This window comes from Eubalaena glacialis, chromosome 3, assembly GCF_028564815.1.
Source record: "Eubalaena glacialis isolate mEubGla1 chromosome 3, mEubGla1.1.hap2.+ XY, whole genome shotgun sequence".
Taxonomy (NCBI): Eukaryota; Metazoa; Chordata; class Mammalia; order Artiodactyla; family Balaenidae; genus Eubalaena; species Eubalaena glacialis.
The window spans coordinates 158446634-158468986 of NC_083718.1; the positions used below are offsets into that span (position 1 = coordinate 158446634).

Consider the following 22353-nt stretch of genomic DNA (forward strand, 5'->3'; position numbering starts at 1 on the left):
TTACTCCACTTTCTCATCATAACTCTCTCATTCAACTGTTTCCAAGGTATGGGTTCTCTGACTTCATTGGGACCTCCAGCCCATAACACTTTTACTCTCTCCTATGCAGTTTAGGGTCTAAGATCCACCATCTCAACCACTCTTTTGCCAGGATCCTCAACTTCCTTGTCCCTTGTCCTTCCATTTCATCCACCTGATAAAATTCAAACCTGGATCAACTCAATTCACCTCTCTGCAGCCACCAGTAGATGGCTGAATATTGTTGGGGGAAAAATACATAGCACACAACCATGCAGACTGCTGCTGCTACAAAATAATGGTCACCAACCTCAATAGGGCTCATAACTGCCCAGAAAGCTGTATGCTACCTCAGTTATCTTGCTCCCATTCTCCACTGCAGCTATTTCAATCCTTCTCTGCTGGTCTCAAATCTTGCAAATCATCTCCAGTCCCTTTCTCCCTGGCTGATACCATGTCCTTATTCCATAGAAAACATAGGAACCACCATACAAGAATTCTCTCAAGTTCCTGCCACCAAATCTACTAATGTACTAATCTCACATGCCTCCTTTCTGTCACAGTGCAAATGTCCCTCTAAGTGAACTTCTCCACTAATGCTTTGGATCCCCTACTCAGGAGTCCCCAGCCCCCCGGGCCGCGGACCGGTAGCAGTCCGTGGTCTGTTAGGAACCGGGCCGCACAGCAGGAGGTGAGCGGCGGGCAAGGGAGCGAACCTTCATCTGCCGCTCCCCATCGCTCCCCACCGCTCACATTACCGCCTGAACCATCCCCTCCTCTGCCCCATCCGTGGAAAAATCGTCTTCCACCAAACCGGTGCCGATGCCAAAAAGGTTGGAGACTGCTGCCCTACCTTACTCTTTTTCTGGGGGCGCCACTCTCTGTTATCTCTTTTTCCCTATAATATTATCTTTTTCTCTTTGCTGGATCCATGCCAACAGCATTTCTCCCATCTGAATAAAAACCTGTCTCTCCTTCCAGCTATTTTCTTCTCTCTTTTTGCCTCTTAAAGAGCCAAACTTCTTAAAAGCGTAGTCTTCACTTCCTCACCTTCCCACCCACTTCTCAACTCACTGTAATTCAACCTCAGCTCCCACCACTCCACTGAAACTGCCTTTACAACCACTTCCTTGTTTCTAAAACCAGTGGATTTTTTTTAGACCTTATTTTACTTGATTAGTCATCAGCCTTCAACACTTTCCTCCCCTGGTTTCTGGGAAACCATGTTCTACTACTGATTAATTAACCACTGTGGACACTTCATCTCAATTATCTTTGCAGAACCTCAAATGTAGGTGCTTCTCAGGGCTCTGTCCTAGGCCCTCTTCTCTTCTTACTCTACACATACTCCCTGGGCAAGCCCAACAAATCAATCCACTCGTGTGGCTGTCATATAAGGCACAACAGACTACACATTTTAATTTCCAGTTTAGACTTATCTTGCAAACTCCAGTCAGGCATACTCAACTGCCTCTTGGACACCTCCACTTGGATGTCCCACTGGCACCTCAAACTCACCATGCCCAGAACTGACCCTCTCCTAAGAACTCTCCTTTCTGTTTGCCCAAGGCAGGAATTCAGAAGTCATTCTTCATTTTTCCTACTTACCCCATGTCCAACCAGTCACCAAGTCCAGTTCTTTTAAACTTGTAAGTGTCTAAGGAATCCATCCCCTTTTTTTCAATCCTGTTACCTCTCCATGTTTCAGGCCACCATAATCCTTCCCCATTACTAAAACAACTTCCAAAACTGGTCTCCCTCCTTCTCCCAATCCCCAATCCATTCTCTTCATTGATCTTTCTAAAACACAAATCTGATTGTTACTCTTCCACTTAAAGCCCTGAAGCCTCCCCATTGTCCTTGGGATAAAGTCTAAGCTCTTGTGCTCATTGGTGTAAAATGCATTGGAAATTTTTTCCATCAGTAAGATCTACCCATAAGTTCAGAGCTGAGTGTGGTATCAAAGACCCTCCAGAATCTGGACCTACCTGTTCCTCCAGGATTGCTCTCCCGTTAGTCTCTCCTCTGGCTAGGAAATGCTCATAATTCCTGGCACCGACCCCTCACTTTCCTCTCTTTTTATAAATTTATTTATTTATTTTTGCCTGCGTTGGGTCTTTGTTGCTGCACGCGGGCTTTCTCTAGTTGCGGTGAGCGGGGGTTACTCTTCATTGCGGTGCGCGGGCTTCTCTTGTTGTGGAGCACAGGCTCTAGGCACGTGGGCTTCAGTAGTTGTGGCTCATGAGCTCTAGAGCACAGGCTCAGTAGTTGTGGCTCATGGGCTTTGTTGCTCTGCGGCATGTGGGATCTTCCCCGACCAGGGCTCGAACCCGTGTCCCCTGCATTGGCAGGCGGATTCTTAACCACTGCGCCACCAGGGAAGCCCTCACTTTCCTCTCTTTGAGCCCTGTAAGTTCTCATGTCTCCACAAGTCTTTCAAAGCCCAGCTCAAGAGCCATCAGCACTGCCATAAATGCCCCTCTAATTCTGAGCTCCTAAAATCCTTAGGGCCTACTCTTCTTGTAGTACTTATCTCTTGCACAGTATTGCAGTTGGCTCATGCATGATTTCTCTCCCTCTCCTTTTAAGACTTACGGAAGTCAGAGCCAAAAACTTAATCCTCACTAGAGTCCACCTATGTAACAGGTGGTCAGTAAATATTTTTTAAGCGCGTGGATAAATTTAAGAAAACTGTACCCCCTAGCCCCTTTATGTCCCGCACGAACAGGGCAGTCTCTAAAGTATTCGCTAGAAAATAGCACCTCCTTTGCATCCTACCCACCTCACCAGTCAGAATATTCCTCGACCAGCTGGGTGGAGGATGGGCTGGCACGCATTCCTGTGGCCGTTTTGTACGGTTTTCTACCTCCAGCCCTCGGAGCTGCGGCTGGTAGAGGATAGTAGAGATAGCTAGATGATGTAAGTCAAAGGGCACTGCTGTCCACCCGGTACGACAAGACACGGTTTCGAAGGAAGACCCTCCCAACCCTAGAACACAGCAACTCTCCCGCAGACCCTCTTACCTACACAGGAGGGTGGGGACTCTTCCTGACCGGCGTCTTGGCTGGCCAATACCTGATCCAGATCAAGCAAGTCAGCCAATGGCTGAGGGTCAGGGATAGAGTGGGGCGGGGCATGGTTGCTAGGGCCGAGCTAGCAGGGTGCTGCGAGAGGCCCCGAGAGAGACTTGGTGGTTGCTAAGGGGGGAGGTCACAGAGCGCGGCTCAGGGATTGGGTAGCGTCGAGGGAGGTGGGTGGTGATTGGGCGGTGCCCAGGAGGGCCCCGGGTGAGGTGCGGGAACGTGAGCGAGAGTTCCGGCCGGAGGCCCGAGCTGAGGGCCGGCGCCTTCATCATGGCCTCGGCCCAGCTGGACTACACCATCGAGATCCCGGATCAGCCCTGCCGGAGCCAGGGTATGGAACGAGGGTTGGGTCCAGTCGTGGGGAGGTGACCTAAGGAGTCTGTGGGTCGCAAGCGCAGCTGTGGCCCCGCCCCTCTTGCGGCCCTGTCCTCTCGCGGCCCACCCCCTCACGGTGGGGGGGCCCCCCGGGGGGACCCCCCCCGGGGGGACCCCCTCCCCTCACCGCAGGTCCTAGACTTGGTCGGGTCCAGAGAGCCCCGCCCCTAGTAAGCCCCTCCCCCAGAGTGCTCTTGGTGTCCGAGCCCCGCCCCTTCCCGGCGTCTACCCGACCCCTAACCCCGCAGGTTGGGGCCCTTTTTTCTGTCTCTTTAGTCGGAGTTCTCAGGCCCGTACCTTCGCGTCTCTGCTGGTAGCTGAAGGCCCTCCTGATTCCTTTGTTTGGGGTCGGGCTTCCCACTGCTAGCCTTTCTTCGGCAGTTGTGGTTAGGGGTCCCACCCATTATATTTCATCCACTATTTTCCTTGGGGCCCATGCAGAAGCCCAGGACACAGAACCTTCATCGCTCCCTCCTCTGCACTCTCCTTGGCAGTGGTTACAGAGCCGTCTCTGCCGTGAAATAGCAGTTTGCTCAAATCCTGACTCCTCCCTTTAGTAGCTGGATGACCTTTGGCAGGCTTCCAGCTCTGAACTTCGGTTTCCTCATCAGCACAGCTGGCGTACCAATAGTAACCTCCCTCCTAGGGTTGTTGGTTGCACAACTGAGATTATTTGTGTAAAGGACCCAGCATAATGCTTGGCACAGAGTGAGTTTAATGATTAGCTTTGTTTTCCTCTCTACAGTCGTATCATTACAGAAAGGTGTGTGGGAGGCTCCACAAAATTAGTAGCCTGTAGAGCAGGTCTGGATCCCTGGCAGTGTGAGTGGGATTGGGGGCCCAGAGAATGGAAAGTTTGGCCCTGATTGGGAATCATGGTAGAGGAGCCTTGACATACACCCCAGCCTGAGCTGCATGTCTTGTCTGCGTTACTCCACATCGTCTTCACACCTCCAGCTGCTGCTCAGCCTCTTCTATTGCCACCACAACCATCTTCCCAGTGCAAAGCTTTGATCTTATCACTGTTCTATATAAAACTCTTCAGTGGCTCCTTATTGCCCTCAGGATAAATCAAATCCAGATTCCTTAGCCTGGCATTCAAAGTCCTCCATAATTTAGCAGACCCTGCTTACCTCTTTGATCACTGTGTCCTTCCACTGTTCAATTTGAGTTTTATGTTCTAGCAACCCCAAACTGCTTGTGATTCTCCACACACTTCTTGCTTCTCTGCCTGTGCTCCCTCCATTTCTTCTGTCTGGAATGCCCTTTCCCTCTGCTGCCCCACACTGCCCCCTCGCTTGCCTAGTTCATCATTTAAGGCTTCGCTCAGATGTTACCTCTTTCAGGAGAGCCTTCCCAGACCCCTCCCATAGCATCTTGTGTTCCTTGGGTGGGGTCTAGGAGGGGAGTGCAACCCCTAGGCTCCCCCAGAACAGATGGCTCCAGACCAGCTGTATTTCCCTAGAGCCCTCTGTTGGCCGAGGGCTCTTAGGCTTATAGATGTAAAAATGCTTTTGAAAAGTTTTGGCATCAGTGGGAGATAAAGCCAGTTAATAATATTGCCCTTGGAGAACCTTCAGCTGCAAAGAGCTGGAGCTGCCTTCTGCATGGCCAGGAGGGCAGAAGTTCTCCCTCATCCCACGTGGGCAACCTGGCGGTCTTGGTTTGCATTTCAGTTCTACCTCCTGCTGTTCTATGGCTTTGGCAAGTTATTGAACCTCTCTGAGCCTCAGATTCCCTATTGTGAGGGTTAACAAGGTAGTGACTGGATGTGTGTGCCTGGCGTGGAGCAGGTGCTCTGTTGGTATATTTCCTCCCCTTGCGGCTCCCCTCCCTGCTTCAGGGGGCTGGGTCCTAGAATTGGAAGAAATCTCAGGGGGCCACCCTGTCCTGCATCCTTCTCCTGGCATGAGAGCATGCTGTTGCCACCAGACCCTTCCCTGACAGGATGCTTCCTCCCAAATATCCTGGCCTGTTGGAGGCAACTGGGATTGTAAGAAAGCACTTCCCTTTCTTGAGCCACAATAGGCCTTCCTGTCATTTCTGCTTTCAGTTCAGCATTTGCTGTGTCCTGGCCATGGGTTAGTTGCTGGTGCCTCAGAAGTGACTCACACACAGACTCCTTCAAGGAGCTGTGGTTCTGGGGAGGGCTGAGGGCTTAGAAGCAGGTGGTTTCACAAAGACGTGGTAACTGCAGGGCTAAGAGGTTGTGGTGGGTGCAACACAGAGCAAGGTAGTCTCTCTTCCTCTCTTTGCAAGAGGACAGCTCATCTCTCTTCTCCAAGAGAAATACCTCCAGGGCCTTCAGTTGTTCCTCCTCTGGTGTGGTTCTAATAGCCTCCTCCTTCTGATTGCTCCTCTGCACTGGCTTTGGTTTCTCATTCCTTTCCCTCTCAAAGTGCATAGCCCAGAGCTGAACTCAAGGCTGTATGGCCCTCAGAAGGAAGTGACAGCACTGTGATCCCCTGAATCTGTTTTCTTCCTGTCTGCAGAGAGCTCCCCTCCAGGCTGACAGGGCTTCACAGACAATCTTTGGGGGTCCAGAGATTGTCTCTCTTTTGCAATTATTGTTTAACGGTGGAGAAGTGTGTAGGACAGTCATATTCGGTTTCTGGAATTGCTTTTCCCCCATAATTGAGCATCAGAGCCACAGAGCCCAGCACTGCTGTGAGTTGATAGAGAGGCGAGCAGCTTCTGCTGGCACATCAATTAGCTGGAAGGCAGCTACAGATCTGGGGTCGTTCAGAGCCCAGGGTCCTTCTGCTGGGATTCCCACCAGCAAGTATCCGTGGCTGTCTAGGCCAAATGAGGGTCGTCTGCCTGGTCCTTTGCTGAAGCTGATCCCTTGACCCAGCATTTCCCCCCATCCCACCCACTCCTCTTTGACCAGTGATCCCCTCACCCTCCTAAGTGAGAATCGGGTATTCTCATCTCATTTCTTTGGGGAAGGTTCTGTTCTCAGGGCTGCCACAGCAGGGATCTCTGTCGTGTTGTTGGAGGGTTTTGCTCAGTGTTGCCAGAGCCTGGCAAGGATGAAGTGCCAAATGAGCTGAAGGGAGTCGTTTGGCAGCACTTGGGCCCCGCCCAAGTTGCTCTGCCATCCCAGGCCAGGGCTGTGCTGCCCCTCCTCCCAGCCAGAGAATGGTCAGCCAAGTCCTGCCCTGGGGCCCCTCTGCGGCTCACTGGCAGGCCAGCAGGCCTTCTTAAAGGCACCCTGTTGCTTTCATGTTCAGTAAACATTTTTTAGAAATAATTGATTCACAGAATTAATGAGGCTGGGACAAGGGGCTCACTCTTAGGGTACAAAGAAAGCCTTCCGGGGTGGGGGGGTCACAGAGAAGTGAAGTGATAGGTTTATTGTAGGCCCAGGCTTAATTGTCAGTCTGCTCTTCTGCTGAGCGCCTGCCCGGGTCAAAGAAATGTAGACCTTGTCTTGACCCCCAGGAAGTTTTCCCTGGCACCGGGGAAACAGTCTGGGGTGGACCACAGTCTGGGGTGGACCACAGTCTGGACCACCATGGTGGGCCCCAGAGGTCGGCTGCCTTCCTGTAGTAGAGTGGCCCAAGCTGGACCTGGAGCTGCGGGAGGGCTGACAAGTAGATGGGGAGCAGCAGGAAGTGCAGAACTAGGGGCGCTGGGGGGACTGAGAGTGGCCCGAGAGAGCAGGGCCCTGGCAGCAGGCGGCCAGGTGCTTTCAGGAGCCAGAGAGAAAATCTCAAGAGCTGTCATACCAGAGAGGCCTCAAAACCCCAGGTGAAGGGTTGGGACTAGACCCTCTTCTTGTCTGTGGGGACCCCATAGGTGCTTTTCTTTTTTAAACAGGGGAGTTTTGTTTATTTTTTTAATCACGGTGTCTTTTCTTTCATGCATTAATAAAAACCCTTCCTAATTTGTCTGCTTTATACCAGGCACTGTGCTAGGCCCTGGATCTGAGCTCCAGACCTGAAGGACCCTTTGCTGGCCTCCTTTGCCTGAGGTTTCTGTGGTTTCTGTTGCACTTACATTGTTGACCATGCCTGGCTCACATGCCAGGCCTGCCAGGAACCCCTCTTATGATTTTATTACTTCTCACGACCACCTTGTGAAGTAGGGAGTACTCTTATCCCGTCTTACAGATGAAGAACAGAAGCTCAGGGGAGGTGAAGTATCTTGCCCCAGGTTATCCCAGATTCCAACTTGGGAACCTCACTCCAAAGCCTGTGCATGCAGATTTCAGTTGCCATCAGGAAGTACTGCCTGAATACAGTTCCATTTCTAGGAAACAATTAAGGACATGCAGGAAGAAAGAGGTGTCCATTAAAGTATTTTTATAACAGCAAAAGATTGGAAACAACATCATGTCCAATAATGGGAGCTTGGCCACCATAAATTATGAAATATTCTATAGCTGCTCTGCAGCCACTAAAAAGAATGGTGTAGAGATATATAAACCGACAGGGAGAGATGTTCACAATATATTGCTAAATTGAAGAAAGCAGATTACAAAAGCAGTATGATTCCAATTTTATGAGATATTCATTTTCTGCTTTTTCTACAGTGAGCATGCATTCCTCATGAAGTAATAATAACTTCAATTCATTGAACTCTTTCTTTGTGCCAGGGTAACATGCTAAGCCCTCAGTAGTCACTATCTTATTCAGTCCTATGTATTATTACCCCATTTCACAGATAAGGAAATTGAAGCTTAGAGAACTAGCTCAAGGTCTGTTTCATAGTTATTGGTGGCAGAACGAGAGATTTGAACCCAGGTATGGTTTTATACAGTATGCACTCCTAGATACCATGCTACTCTCCTATGCTGTTACTCCAAAAAAAAAAAAAGTAAATTTAAAATGAAGTAATTTGGTTTAAATATAGGAACTGTGAGACTCTAGAAAGTATTTCTTGGGAGTAGAGGAAATTGAGGATCCTTTTATTCCTTGTATTTTAAGAAGAAAACATAGGTTCTTTGTATTTTTGTTCTGGCTTGCAGAAGAAAAGCACATATTGTTCCACAGATTCTTATGCCTTGTCAGCCCTTTCCTTTGTCTTCCCCATATGCCCCTGGGATATACACAATCCAATTTATGCTTTAGTTTTATGGCTTGAACTGTTGTACAATATAGTATGTATCTGTAATTCTTGTATTATTGGTATCAGTGTTGTTTGTTGAGAAGAGTCCAGAGGACAGAGAGCCCGTGAGATTAAATTGTTTTGTGGGGTACTGAAGAAGTGCCAGGGTTGAAAAGAATACTTCTGCCTCGCCAAGGGGCTTCTGGGTATCCGTGATCTCTTTGACTTCTCAAGTGCTGTTGACTCTGCAGGACACCTCCCCCCACCTTTTTTTTTTTTTAATTAATTAATTTATTTATGGCTGTGTTGGGTCTTCATTTCTGTGCGAGGGCTTTCTCTAGTTGCGGCAAGTGGGGGCCACTCTTCATCGCGGTGCGCGGGCCTCTCACCATCGCGGCCTCTCTTGTTGCGGAGCACAGGCTCCAGACGCGCAGGCTCAGTAGTTGTGGCTCACAGGCCTAGTTGCTCCGCGGCATGTGGGATCTTCCCAGACCAGGGCTCGAACCCGTGTCCCCTGCATTGGCAGGCAGATTCTCAACCACTGCGCCACCAGGGAAGCACCCCCCCCGACCCTTTTTTAAAAAATAATATTTTAACTCTCATTGCAAAAGTGATACATACGGATTTTAGAAAGTGAGTAGAAAAAAAAAATCATGAAAAAGAAATTGCCTTTGATCCCAGAAATAATTGCTATTAATATTTGATGTATTTGTTTCTATGCATAAGTATGTGTAGGTATGTGCATATGTATGTATATAGGTATTCTGTTGTACATACGTCTTTGCAACTTGCTTTTTCACTTAATGTGTTACTGTTAATTCTTAAAATAATAACATTATTGAGATACAATTCACGTACCATAAAATTCACCCTTTTAAAATGTGCAATTCATTGGTTTTTAGTATATTTACAGAATTGTGCAACTGTCACCACTATCTAATTTCAGAGCATTTTCATCACCTCCAAAAGAAGCCCTGAACCATTAGCAGTCTCTCCCCACTTCCCCCTCCCTCCAGCTCCTGGCAGCCACTAATCTACTTTCTACCGTGTGGATTTGCCTATTCTGGACATTTCATATAAATGGAATCATGCAATATATGGTCTTTGTGTCTGACTTCTTTAACTTAGCATATGTTTTCAAGGTTCATCCATGTTGTAGCAGTACTTCATTCCTTTTTATGACCAAATAATATTCCATTGAATGGATATACCACATTTTATTCATCCATTTACAGGTGATAGGCATTTGGATTGTTTCTACTTTTTGGCTATCGTGAATAATGCTGCAGTGAACATTTGTGTACAGGTTTTTGTGTGGACATATGTTTTCAGTTCTCTTGGGTATATACCTAGGAGTGGAAGTGCTGGGTCATATGGAAACTCCATGTTTAATTTTATTTGAGGAACTTCCAAACTGCTTTCTAAAGTAGATGCACCTTTTTGCATTCTCACCAGCAGTGTATGAGGGTTCTGAATGCTCCACATCCTCATCAACACTTGGTATTATCTGACTTTTTATTATAGCCATCCTAGTGGGTATAATGTGCTGTCTCGTGGTTTTGATTTTCATTTCCCTAATGACTGTGATGTTGAGCACCTTTTCATGTTCTTATTGGCCGTTTGTACATCTTATTTGGAGAAATGTCTTCAAATCCTTTGCCTATTGTAAAGTTGGGTTATTTGTCTTTTTATTTTTGAATTGTGAGAGTTTTTTTATGTATCCTGGATACAAACCCCTTATCAGATATATGATTTGCAAAAATTATCTCCCATTCCGTGGGTTTCTTCATTTAAAAAAAAAATAAATTTATTTATTTATTTTGGCTGCATTGGGTCTTTGTTGCTGCACGTGGGCTTTCTCTAGTTGTGGTGAGCGGAGGCTACTCTTCATTGGGGTGTGTGGGCTTCTCATTGCAGTGGCTTCTCTTGTTGTGGAGCATGGGTTCTAGGTGCGTGGGCTTCAGTAGTTGTGGCACGCGGGCTCCGGAGAGCAGGCTTAGTAATTGTGGTGCACGGACTTAGTTGCTCCGCGGCATGTGGGATCTTCCCATACCATGGCTCGAACCTGTGTCCCCTGCATTGGCAGGTGGATTCTTAATCACTGCGCTACCAGGGAAGTCTGGTTTCTTCACTTTTTGATGGTGTCCTTTGATGTTCAAAAGTTTTCAATTCTGATGAAGTCTATTTTTTCTTTTATTCCTTGTACTTTTAGTCATGTCTAAGAAACCATTCCCTAATCCAAGGTCACAAAGATTTACTCTTACATTTTCTTCTAAGAGTTTTATAGTTTTAGCTCTTACATTTATGTCTATGATCTGCTTAATGTATTACAGACTATTTCCATATGATTAAACATTTTTCTTTCATAGGAGTAGAATTACTAAGTCAAAGAGTGCATGTGTTTTGAGGCTTTTAATACATGTTCCAAAATTGTTGTGATTCTCTTCTCCCTATCATTTCCTTCCCCCTTCCTACCTGTCCCCCAGTGCTCTGGTTCAGGCATTTGCCAACTCTTGCCTTGCGTGTTACAGTAGTAACACGACCTGTTCTTAACGAGCCCTTTCAGTGCAGTGGATAAGTACAGTGGCATGGTGATGGTGGTGCTGTGACAATACAGAGGAGGGGCATCTAACCCAGTCTAGTGATGAAGGGGCTGGGGAGGGCATCAAGGGGGGCTTCTTGGATGTCAACAGTGAGCTGACTCAGCGGGTGGCGTGGGCATTAGCAAAGCATAACATGGAGCATCAGCCTCCAGGGCTGGGGAGTGAGGCGCATGTGCAAGGTCCTGGAGGCGGGGGGTAGTGTGGCATGGTGGTCCAGAGATGGATGCTGGCTGTGCCACTTCCTGGCTGTGTGTTTTTGGGGAAAAAGACTTACCCTCTCTGTGTTTTAGTTTTCTTATCTGTAAAATGGGGATAGCAATAGCAGCTAACTCCTAGGGTGGTCGAGGGACCAAATGAGGCAGCGTATGCTGAGGTTCTGACTGCGATGGCCAGTGCCTGAGGAGGAGCAGGTGGAAGAGGTTGGTGTTGGATCTGTTGATATAAAGAGGCAGCCATGTGTACGGGTTTGGAGCTGAGTGGAAAGAGATTTGGTTAATACTTGTTTTTTTTACCCAGGGGGCCTCCTGGGGTAGTGGTGATGAGCTGGTCTCTGAGTCAGACCACCTGGGTTTGGATTCCAGCTTCACTGCTTATTAGTTGTGTAACCTTGAACAATTATTTACTATCTCTGTGGCTTAGTTTTTAATCAGTAAAATGAGAATAATAACAGTACCTTGTTCGTACGATTGTTGTGAGGATTAAATGAGTTGATATATTAAGTGCTTCGAATAGTGCCTGACACAATTCTCTTTTTGCTGTTATTGTTATTGTTTTTCTTGGTGATGGGAAAGAGGGGGAGGTAGGAGCTAAAGGAGATGTGGAATTCAGAGAGGTTTGTGATGGTTTAGGACCAAGGTGGGTTTGATTGCCTGTGCAGGGCTGTGGTTAAGTCCTGGTGTAGAAGTGGGAGACAGAGCCAGTGCCCGAGTCTTCAGTGCCTGAGGGGCAGTGGCCAGAGGCCAGGAAATGTCAGCAGTGGGAGGGGGAGAGGGGGATGACCAGTGGAAGGAGCATAAAAGGAGCAGGGGCTTTTACAGAGAATGGAGGAATCATGATCCGGATGTGGCAATAAATAACAATAGCCATAGCTATTACTTTTATTACTCTGGAAAGGGCAATGGGTAACAAGAAGAATGCCAGCTCTTTCTCCTTGGATCTATCCTTCAGTTTGCAGCCACGTGTTCATTCATTCAGCATGTTTCTGCTGAGTGCCTAGACGGGCCAGCTACAGTGCTGGGCACCGGGAATATGGCGCTGAATGCAACAAACCCAGTTCCTGCCTTCACAGAGCCTACTGGCTGAGGGGAGACAGACGTTATACGAGTAATTGTGCAAGTCATTAATCAATACAGACTGCATCGTGCCACTCCCCCAGTTCCAGAATCTTCATTTGCTCTCCACTGCTCCGGATAAAATCCTGACTCCTAAGCATGGCTTGGGGGCCTTGCAGGATCGGGCCCCAGTCCCACACTTGGCAGCTCTCCTGCCCACTGCTGCTCCCTCTTCCAGGCTTCTAGCCTCCTAGGACTGCTTGCTGTGCCCCAGAGCAACTGTAACCTCTCCATCGTCCCCTGCCCCTGCTCATGCCCTTTCTCCACCTGGCATGCTCCTATGGTCCGTCAAGGCCAGCACAGCAAGTGTGTCTTCCTGTGGGAGGCCTTTCCTGGTCACCATCACTCTCTCAGCCATGTTCCTGGAGCACCTTGGACTTTTCTGGTTTATAGTGCTCCACGTCTAGAATCAGAATGGGCAGCGTGGCTCCAGTGGGAGGAGGTCATGACAAAGGCTCTGAGTTAGGAATGGGCATGGAGAGGGGGCCCTGGGAAGAGACTGTGTCGGGGGAGTGGGAGATGCCTGTGGGTAGGAGGAGCACCTTGTGGTTCAGGAGGGCGGCCTCAAATGCCTGGCTGGAGTAGAAGGACAGATTCCCTCCTTTTAGGAATGTTATGGAAAGCTTGGGCTCTGCGAAGAGGCAGTGTGTCCAGGGTGTCTGTATTCTGAGTTTCTTCGTGGAGACGTGTGTCTGGTGAAGAGTCATTTCTGCCTGAGTTGGTGAAGCCAAGGGTGCTGGCAAAACCTGCCGTGGAGCAAAGTGGAGTTATAGAGCCCAGCTGTGGGGTGAGGGGCAGCTCAGAGGCCCGGCAGAAGTGTCTGAACCTTCCCGGACTGGGAATGCCCCACCACTGCTGGTAAGGGCGGCCACCAGGGGATGTGGCCGCCCCTGGCTGCCTTCTCTCTATTGGAGATAAACCCCCAAACCCTTTGCTGGTGTCTTGGTGGTGGTACCTGGAGGGGAGCCCCATAGGCTGGGGGAGGGGAGCCCATGCTCAGACAGCTGCACAGAGGTTAGGGAGCCTCCCTGGAGCGAGTCTCAGAAATCCAGCTGCTGGACCTCAGAGGGTCAAAGGCAGATCCAAACTGTAGCTGTTGATTACCACGCATGAGGCTGCTGCAGCCTGAGCTTTACAGGTAGTCATTGCCAGCAGGGTTGGGCCGGGGCCTCAGTGAGGCCCAGATAGAGCCTCTCCACCAGAAAGGCCAGTGTAGGCGAAGAGCTGCCCTGGCCAAGGACAGGAGGCCACCAGGCCAAGAAAGGTGGTGAGAATATTTAGAGTGGCCTGGTTAGAGCTGTGGGACCATCTCTCTTATCAGAGGCTGAGGCCAGTGTCAGGGGAGCCTGGGACAGCTGGCAGGGGTCAGCAAGGGACTGAGGTGCTGGGAGCTCCTGGTCCAGGCTGAGTTGCAACTCAGTCTGGCATCCCCATGGGTACAGGCAGTTAATCTCCAAAGGCCGGAGTTGCCACTGCTGGAGAGCAGGAACACTGAACTTTTCAATCACATTAATTTCCACAGGAAATTGTTGTCTTCCTTTTGTCCAAAGGTTAGTGATTTATATTTACCATCCTCTTAACTAGCCTTGAAATTTACTGTTGCCAGGTCACCACCAGCATCCATAAATCTTAGGGTGGCAGCTGAGCATAGCCAAGTGGCTTGATCCTTGGAAGGGTACACCCTGGTCCTTTCACAAGGGCAGATAACTAGCAACAGACAGTTTGTGCACAGAAGTCGCCCCAAGGAGGGTGGGTACTCACTTGGCAGGGGAAATGAGAGGAGGTCTGACTGACAAGGTTGCAGGGAGGCCTTCAGAAGCAGCTTGTGGCTTGTGCCTTGGCACGTCACCGAAGGAGATGAGCTTCTAGTTGTGGACGGGGCTGGTGGCACAGAAGGTCTCAAGTGACTTAGCTAGGATGGGGAGCAGGGACCAGATTCCCAGCTCTACGCTTCCTGTGTGACCTTAGGCAAGTAACTTAACCACTCTGTGCCTCAGTTTCCTCATCTGTAATAATATTACTCGTATTGTTGTTGTGAGGGTTAAACCTCAGTAAATACCGGCTGTTATTCTTCTCTGTCAGGACAGGGTGGGTGGTTTGGTAGTGGCCGCCAGAGTCTGTCTGCTTCACTTCCCTGCTTATACTGCCCTATCTATTTCTCCTTTTTTTTTTTTTAATAATTATTTTATTTATTTATTTTTGGCTGCGCTGGGTCCTCGTTGCTGTGCGCGGGCTTTCTCTAGTTGCGGCGAATGCGGGCTACTCTGTTGCGGTGCGCGGGCTTCTCATTGTGGTGGCTTCTCTTGTTGCAGAGCACGGGCTCTATGCATGTGGGCTTCAGTAGTTGTGGCGCACGGGGCTCAGTAGTTGTGGCTTGTGGGCTTTAGTGCACAGGCTCAGTAGTTGTGACTCACGGGCTCAGTAGTTGTGGCTCACGGGCTCTAGAGCGCAGGCTCAGTAGTTGTGGTGCACGGGCTTAGTTGCTCCGTGGCATGTGGGATCTTCCCGGATCAGGGCTCGAACCTGTGTCCCCTGCATTGGCAGGCGGATTCTTAACCACTGCGCCAGCAGGGAAGTCCCCCATTTCTCCTTTTAAAGTCCTCTTCTTCCGTCTGCTCATGCAATTAGGACAGCAACTGGCAAACTTTTTCTGTAAAGGGCGGTATCTTAGGCTTTGTGAACTGCGTGGTCTCTGTTGCAGCTACCCAACTCTGCTGTTTAGCTTGAAAGCAGCCATAGACATTATGTAAATGAATGAGCTGGGCTGTGTTTCAATAAAACTTGATTTGTGGACACTGAAATTTAAATTTCATTTGATTTTCACATCACAAAATCTTCTTTTGATTTTTTAAAAAACCATTTTAAAATGTAAAAAACATTTTTAGTTTTAGTTTGAAGGTCATATGAAAACAGATCATGGGTCGAATTTGGCCCATGGCTTGTAGTTTGCAGATCCCTGGATTAGAAGGTGAAATTGCATGGCGCAAGTATTTATTCACTTTTCTCACCTGGGCTGTCTTTGAGTCACCAAAGAAAGGGGCCCTCAGGTGGGTTTTTCCAGTTACCCTGCAGTGCCTCCTGAGAAGCCTAAAAGCCAGTTGAAGTGAAGGACAGAGGAAGGAGCCCCCTGGGAACCTGAGGCACAGAGACCAGCAGGATGCCTGGGCCTGGCACCTGGTGCTCCCCTGCCAGCAGCCCGAGTAGCGCTGGCTCTGGATTGGCCAGTCACCCCCACCCCGAACCCTAACTCCAGGGATGACAGTCTTACCCTGCTTGTGTTTCAGAGCACAGCCCCAACCAAGGTGGGAAGGAGGCGGGGACTCGACAGCCTTTGGTGATTCTCTTGGGCTGGGGTGGCTGCACGGACAAGAACCTGGCCAAATACAGCGCCATCTACCACAAAAGGGTGAGTACTGCAGGTGTGTGGACGCCCAGTGCGCTGGGGCCGCTCTGCGGGGCTCTCCCAGCCTTGGCTGCCCTCATCTCTGGGCTGCAGTGGAGGCTGACCACCAGTCAGCCCAGGCAGGCCTGGGAATGGCACCAAGAATAGCCTGTGAGGAAGACGCTGGGCCCATGGGGACTTGGGCAGGATTATCCACCCTTTGCAGCCAGCTCTGTGGCCTGGTCTGTCCCCTTCAGCCCCCTGACCTGCTCCCCCTTCCTTCCTCCCCAAGCCCCACAGTGGACAGCCCATCCCAGATGTGCTCCCAGCTGCAGGGTCAGCCCAGACCTCAAGTCTCTGTTGGCTAGTGCTGCCTCTCTGGGCAGCAGGAACCTGGGCCGGGTGTGCTGGGCATAGTCTGGACTCCTGGGGCTTTCTCCTTTTCTGACCAGGTGAGTTTCAGTCTTAGGGCTGACCATGGCACCTTCACGTTTCCAGAGTAGAAGGGCCTCTTGGAAGAGAGATTCAGGACTGCGGTTTCCTTGCTTCATCTCAGGATGCACCAAGAGTTGGATGTAGAGGCTGTGGTTACTGGAGAGAGCCTTGGGAGGGCCTGGTTATATCTGGGAAGCCCCTTTCACAGCTTTGGCCGCTGGCCTGACCCTGCCCTCCTCAGCCCAGACCTCCCAAAGCAGGGAGGCATCAGTACAGACCCACAGCCGCCAGCTGGAAGCCCTGCACTGAGGAGGAATGGCAGTCACCTGGGAGAAGGGCCAGCTGGGGCCCCCTCCTCTCAGCCTCCCTCCACTGACCCACGTCTGTGCTGTGCCCCAGGTGTGTGGTGGCCCTGGAATGGGAGAGGAGTTGGAGGAAAGATGTAGTTCTGAGCTTGAGGCCTCCCCTCAACCAACAAGCCTGGTCCTCTGGCATTGCCTTATTCCTTAAGTAGTTTCAGCTGCTTCTGAATTCTACTTACTGGGCGAGGCTAGTTTGTCTGGCTTCTTCATTAGACTAAGATCCTTGAGGGCAGGCAGAGGACTAGGAATAGGTGAGTGTGGCCAGAACAGAGGACAAAAGAAAGGGCAAGTGTGAAGAGATGAGGCTGGGAGGGTCCTCAGGGGACTTAAGCAGGGGTGTGATGTTAGACTTGTGCTTCTGAGAATACCTCACTGCCGAGTGGGGAAAGGATTGTGGGGGCCAGGACCAGAGGCTGGGAAGTGAGTTTGTTGAGGTGGCCAGGACCTTGGGGCTGGTGGTGCTGGTGGAGGGAAGTTGATGGATCAAGAGCTTGTTAGGAGGTAGAGTGGTCATTGGATGAGAGATTGTGTGTGGGCACAGGGATAGGGAGGGGTCTGGGTAATGCCAGGTTTCCGGCTGCAGCAGATCCTGGGTTCTTTGAAACAAGGAGCACTAGAAGAGAAGCCGTGGGCTCTGGGGTGGATGAGATTTCCCCCAGGGAGTGTGTAGAGGGCAAGGAGAAGAGGCCCAGGACAGAACCCAAGCTTAAAGGAGCAGAAGACGAAGAGGGTCCCACATGGAAAGGAGGAGTGGCTACAGATGGATAAGAAAACTCAGGGGAATGTGATGGAATCCACAGGAAGAGAGCCTTAGGGAAATGGACCACTGTCGAGGGAGAGAGGAAAGATGTTCTTGGGGCAGACGGCATGGGAGAAAGTGATGGAGTGGAGGGAGGAAGTGATCCCAGGGAAGGCAGAGGGCTTGAGGTGGCAGCGCTCGTTGGCAGGGGGTTGTCTGGGAAAGGAGTGGGTGCCTTTACCCCCTGGTCAGGAGGATAAGATGGGGGTAGAGAAAAAAATTTTCCAACCCCAAACTCCTGATACTTTATTATTTAAAAGAATATAAAAACGTCATAGTCTGTCCCCTAGAGATCACCTCTATTGAGCGTTAGTATATATCCTTTCAGCTTTTTTCCCGTTTGTGCATCTTTTCTTTACCTAAATAAGATCTCTTGAATACACTATTTTATATCCTGCTTTTTTTCGGACCATGATCTCCACTGTCCCATGTTAATACATTTTAATCTCATCGAGTTTCCAGTCCATATTCAGATTCTCTGATAGTCGCCAAAGTGTCCTTTATAGCTGATTTTCCCGAACCAGGGTCCAATCCAGGATCGCCCATTGCATCTAGTTATTTTGTTCCTTAAGTCTCTTATAAGTCTAGAACGGTCCATTTTTTCCTGTTTCTGTCTTATTGAAGAGCCAGGGCTACCAGAGAGTGTTTCTAAGAGCTCGTAATCCCAAATGCTGCCGGAAGGAAAGTACGGTGGGGACCGAAAGGTGTCATGGGATTTAGCCATTCGGGAGAATGTGGGCGACCATGGTAAGAGCAGTGCAGCTGTCAGAGTGGAGTCAGTGGGAGGGGACCAGGTGGAGAGGGTGGGTGTCAAAGTTTGGGAAGGTGAAGAGAGGGTGGGACAGAGTTAGAGGGGAACATGGTGGAAAGGCAGAGGCTTTAATTTTTTTTAATGAGATCGGTTTGAGCAGGAATCTGGAACGAGGAAGAGACTGAAATACAGTAGAGTGAGGTGAGGGCAGATGGATCAGGCTGGGACCGAGCGTGTGTGGAGATGGAGAGATGGTTGGCTTCAGGGGAGAGAGAAGAGACTGGGATCGGACAGCCAGTGAGAGCCCGGTCCTTGGTGCAGGTGGGTTCTAGGAGCATCTGACTCGGGAGGTGGCAGCAGAGACGGAAACCTCAGAGCGAGGCCCAGGGAAGCTTGGTGTATGTGCCCTTCCTTCACAGGGGGTGTTGGGTGTTCACAAGGCAAGCTCTGTGCATGCACTCACGGGTGACGTAGAGGTGGAGGGCACATGCGCCCTCAGAGATGGTGAGTTCCCAGGAATTGCTGAGTTTATTCCTGTATCAACAGGTAGTTCTGCATGGGAATGCTTCTGGGGAGGAGCGTGTGTGGGCGTGTGCACACGCACGTGTGTGGGCTTCTGAAGGTAGCACCTACAGTGGTGTGTGTGCTGTGGGTGTGCGTTGGTGGCTGTGCTTTTTTGTGCACTTCATAGGTGGTGCAGTGGGTGCCCTAGTGTGCATTGGGTACCATGGGTGTCTGCATCTGTGGGGTGTGCGGCGGACAAGGCTGTATTTAGTCCCAAGGGTCGTGTGTGTGTGGTGGTGGTGTGGGGTATGTTTGTGTTCGTGGGCAATGCTGTGTGTAAGTTGAGGGTGGGTAGAAAGCACCCTCTGGGGAGTTGGAGCAGAGCTCTTTGTGAAATTTTCCAGATCTGCGGGGCCAGGTAGCATCCGTGACCCCCGCTGCAGAGTCTTGGGAGGGGTGCTTAGGTACGCTAGGGTCTTGGTGAGAGCAGAGCCAGGAGGAGTTGGGGCACATGTGATCACAGTCAGCGGGAGGGGACAAGGTCAGGAGGCTGATGGCAGGGTTACCTCAGCTGACCATCTCTCTCTGGCTCTGGGTCATTCAAGTACTGCGCGCATATAATTTTCTCCTTGTTATTACTCCTACCACCACTAATGACTGCTGCTCTTAGCTGAGGACTTTGTGCCAAGTGCTGTTTTGGGCACTCGAGATATGTTTTTTCGTTTCATTTTCACCACAATCCCATGAGATGGATGTTATTCCCAACTTACAGATGGGAATGCAGACTCAGAAAAATGAAGTAAATTGCTGTTCATCCATACTGTTAATAAGTGCTGGTCCCAGGAATTGAGCCCAGAACTGTCTGACCCCAGAGCCTGCCTAACTCAGATTCCCCTGACAAAGGGCCCTTTGTCTCTGGCACATGTTAATGAGAGAGGATTAGGACTCAGGGGGGCTTTGGCTGCCTGTTCTAACTGGCCTAGAAGGGGATCTGTGTGGAGACCTTGAGGTGTACTTGACCCAGGCATTGAGGGGTACAGAGGCCTACAGAGAGTTTAGCTAAGATTTTAGAATTTGAGGAACAATGGAGTTTACTGTATTTGGAATTTCAGGGAGAGTGAGGAGTGATCCCAGGCCTTGGAACCAGACATTTGGGAGTATGGCCTCTGTTCTCAAGGCCCTGTGGGAAGGTGGCAGTGGCCAGAGACTGACGCCATGTGGGCCTGGCTCACGGGTGGCCTCTGGTGGTCAAGGCTGGGCCTGCAGGCTGTCTCTGGTGTTGGGTCTTGTGGGGATACCTGTTTGTCCCTGGGAAGTAGGGACAGGCAAGAGCAGAGTCGCTGTAGCAGGGTGTAGCCAAGCAGTGAGGCCTTAAATGTGCCAGAGTTGAGCAGATGAGGGTGCAGGGTCAGGGGTGGGAGGGAGACAGGGAGTGGACCCGAGTGAGGAGGCTTCCTTCTGGTCAGCCCAGATGTTTCCAAAGTGAGCTCTGGGCTCCAGGCCTCGCATACCATCTCAGGCTGAGGGGGCTTGGCTAGCATGAAGCGCTTATTCCACAAATGGGCGTGGTGGACCTTCCTGCATCTAGGAGAGGTGAGCTGTTGCCCAGACTGCAGCAGGGCCTAGAGCACTGCCAGCTTATGGGCCTGTGGAAACTGGAGCTGCTGGACCCCTCTGACCTTAGCTGGTCCCACCTCCCCACCCCATCCCCGAGGATGGACAGGGCCTCTCTCCTCTCCTCAGGGCTGCATCGTGATCCGATACACAGCCCCCTGGCACATGGTCTTCTTCTCCGAGTCCCTGGGCATCCCTTCACTTCGTGTCTTGGCCCAGAAGCTGCTTGAGCTGCTCTTTGATTACGAGGTTGAGAAGGAGCCCCTGCTCTTCCACGTCTTCAGCAACGCCGGCGTCATGCTGTACCGATACGTGCTGGAGCTCCTGCAGACCCACCGGCGCTTCTGCCACCTGCGTGTGGTAGGCACCATCTTTGACAGCGGTCCTGGCGACGGCAACCTGCTGGGGGCTCTGAGGGCGCTGGCAGCCGTCCTGGAGCACCGGCCTGCCGCGCTGCGCCTGCTGCTCCTGATGGCCTTTGCCCTGGTGGCAGTCCTGTTCCACGTCCTGCTGGCGCCGCTCACTTCCCTCTTCCACACCCACTTCTATGACAGGCTGCTTGACGCAGCCTCTCGCTGGCCCGAGCTCTACCTCTACTCCAGGGCCGACGAGGTGGTCCTGGCCAGGGACGTGGAGCGCATGGTGGAGGCACGCCTGGCGCACCGGGTCCTGGTGCACTCTGTGGACTTTGTGTCATCTGCACACGTCAGCCATCTCCGCGACTACCCTACTTACTACACGAGCCTCTGTGTCAACTTCATGCGCAGCTGCGTCCAGTGCTGAGGTCCTTGCCCTACCCACCTCACCTCTGCTCCAGAAATAAATGCCTGACACCTCCCCATAACCTACATCCATGGGTGGGGTCCTCTTCTGGTTCAACTCCCTGCAGCCCTCTGGGACTTTATGGTCCTCCAGGTAGAGAATTTCCATGGGCCTCTGTCCTGGGGACTGTGGTGGTCTGCTTATCCCAGGATTCTAGGGGCAGGAGTGCCTGCGCAGGTCTCTGCGGAAGCCTAGCAGTGGTTGTGTTTGGGTAAGTGCAACAGTCAGGCTGCTGACCCCTGTGGCATTTAGGCTGTGAAGGGTTAATAAAGCTGGGGGTGGGGGGTAGGGGTGAGGATGAGCCCCAGCGTTGATCTCCGATTCCTTGAATAGAAGGTGAGCTTTGCAGGGAGGTGCCAGAGGGTAGGGGCAGGCTGGGGCAGGGGCTGTGATCTGTGCTCCCAGGTCCCGGAAGGGCAGAGCCCCACAGCATGGAGTACCGTCCCTGTGGATCCCACTTGGCAGTTCACTCAGGCTTCTCATTGCCAGGGAGTCTGATGTGGAAGCCAAATGGGGAGCTGAGGATACACAGGTGGGGGGCCTGTCCAGGTGTACCACACTTTGCCAGGAAGCCGCTAGATCCAGGAAAGTTGCAAGATGTGTGTGTAATGGGCAGATGGAGTGGGGAGCAGGAAGACAGCAGCGCCAGATGGGAGCTGGGACAAGCTGAGTCAGGAGCCCTAAAGACCAGAACCAGAACCACTGGCCTGAAAAAAACTCCTTGCATCTCCTTGAGGGAGACCCACTTGGATCCTCTGTAGGCAGAAGCAGTGCTTTCAGCCTTAGAGTCCTGTATCATCTATCATTCTACAAGTCACTGCTGCACAATGCTGGCACATAGCAGGCATTCAATAAATATTTGTTGATTTAATGAGCTTACTGTGGTGATCGAGGGACTTGGGGGGCAGGGATGGGCTTTGAAAGTTTGACCGGCAGTGAAGGAGATGGCTGTAAAAGCTCTGCGTGGGAGCTGACCCCTGATAGTCTCAGGGCTGATGGACCCTCTGTCTCCAGAGCCAAGCTCTCCCTACATCGCCTCAGCCCTCTGGGACTCCCCCACGACTGTGGCAGCCAGTTCCTATGCCTGCATGGCTGCATTCCTAGCCATGGCCAACAGGTGGCAGTGCTGCACACGACTGCTCAAGGATCCCACAGCAGGGCGGGTTTCATGCCCTCACTCTGGGTTAACGTCTCCTGTTAGAGAGCATATGGTCCCCAGGGT

At 50.9% G+C, this 22353-nt stretch overlaps 2 protein-coding genes across 3 annotated transcripts in view; one reads left to right on the forward strand and one right to left on the reverse strand.

Moving 5' to 3' along the window:
- The window catches only part of LOC133087359 (armadillo-like helical domain containing protein 1), a 63836-nt gene extending 59854 nt beyond the window's left edge, over positions 1–3982 (reverse strand). For both annotated transcript variants that reach the window (XM_061184315.1, XM_061184316.1), the window contains exon 1: positions 3774–3982. The gene's annotated coding sequence lies outside the window, so the exon portion shown is untranslated. The remainder of the gene's footprint in view (positions 1–3773) is intronic.
- Positions 3294–22002, forward strand: TMEM53 (transmembrane protein 53). The gene is made up of 3 exons (XM_061184317.1): positions 3294–3432; positions 15747–15868; positions 20439–22002. The coding sequence occupies exons 1-3, from the start codon at positions 3372–3374 to the stop codon at positions 21090–21092; spliced, it is 837 nt and encodes a 278-aa protein (XP_061040300.1). The 5' UTR covers positions 3294–3371; the 3' UTR covers positions 21093–22002.
- Positions 22003–22353: the final 351 nt, after the last annotated feature.

Excerpts from the sequence above, each read along its gene's own strand:
- TMEM53 (XM_061184317.1), top strand. The coding sequence starts at position 3,372 with ATGGCCTCGGCCCAGCTGGACTACACCATCGAGATCCCGGATCAGCCC. Across the intron at positions 3,433-15,746 it reads TCAGCCCTGCCGGAGCCAGG|AGCACAGCCCCAACCAAGGT; the intron begins GTATGGAACGAG and ends CTTGTGTTTCAG. Across the intron at positions 15,869-20,438 it reads GCGCCATCTACCACAAAAGG|GGCTGCATCGTGATCCGATA; the intron begins GTGAGTACTGCA and ends TCCTCTCCTCAG.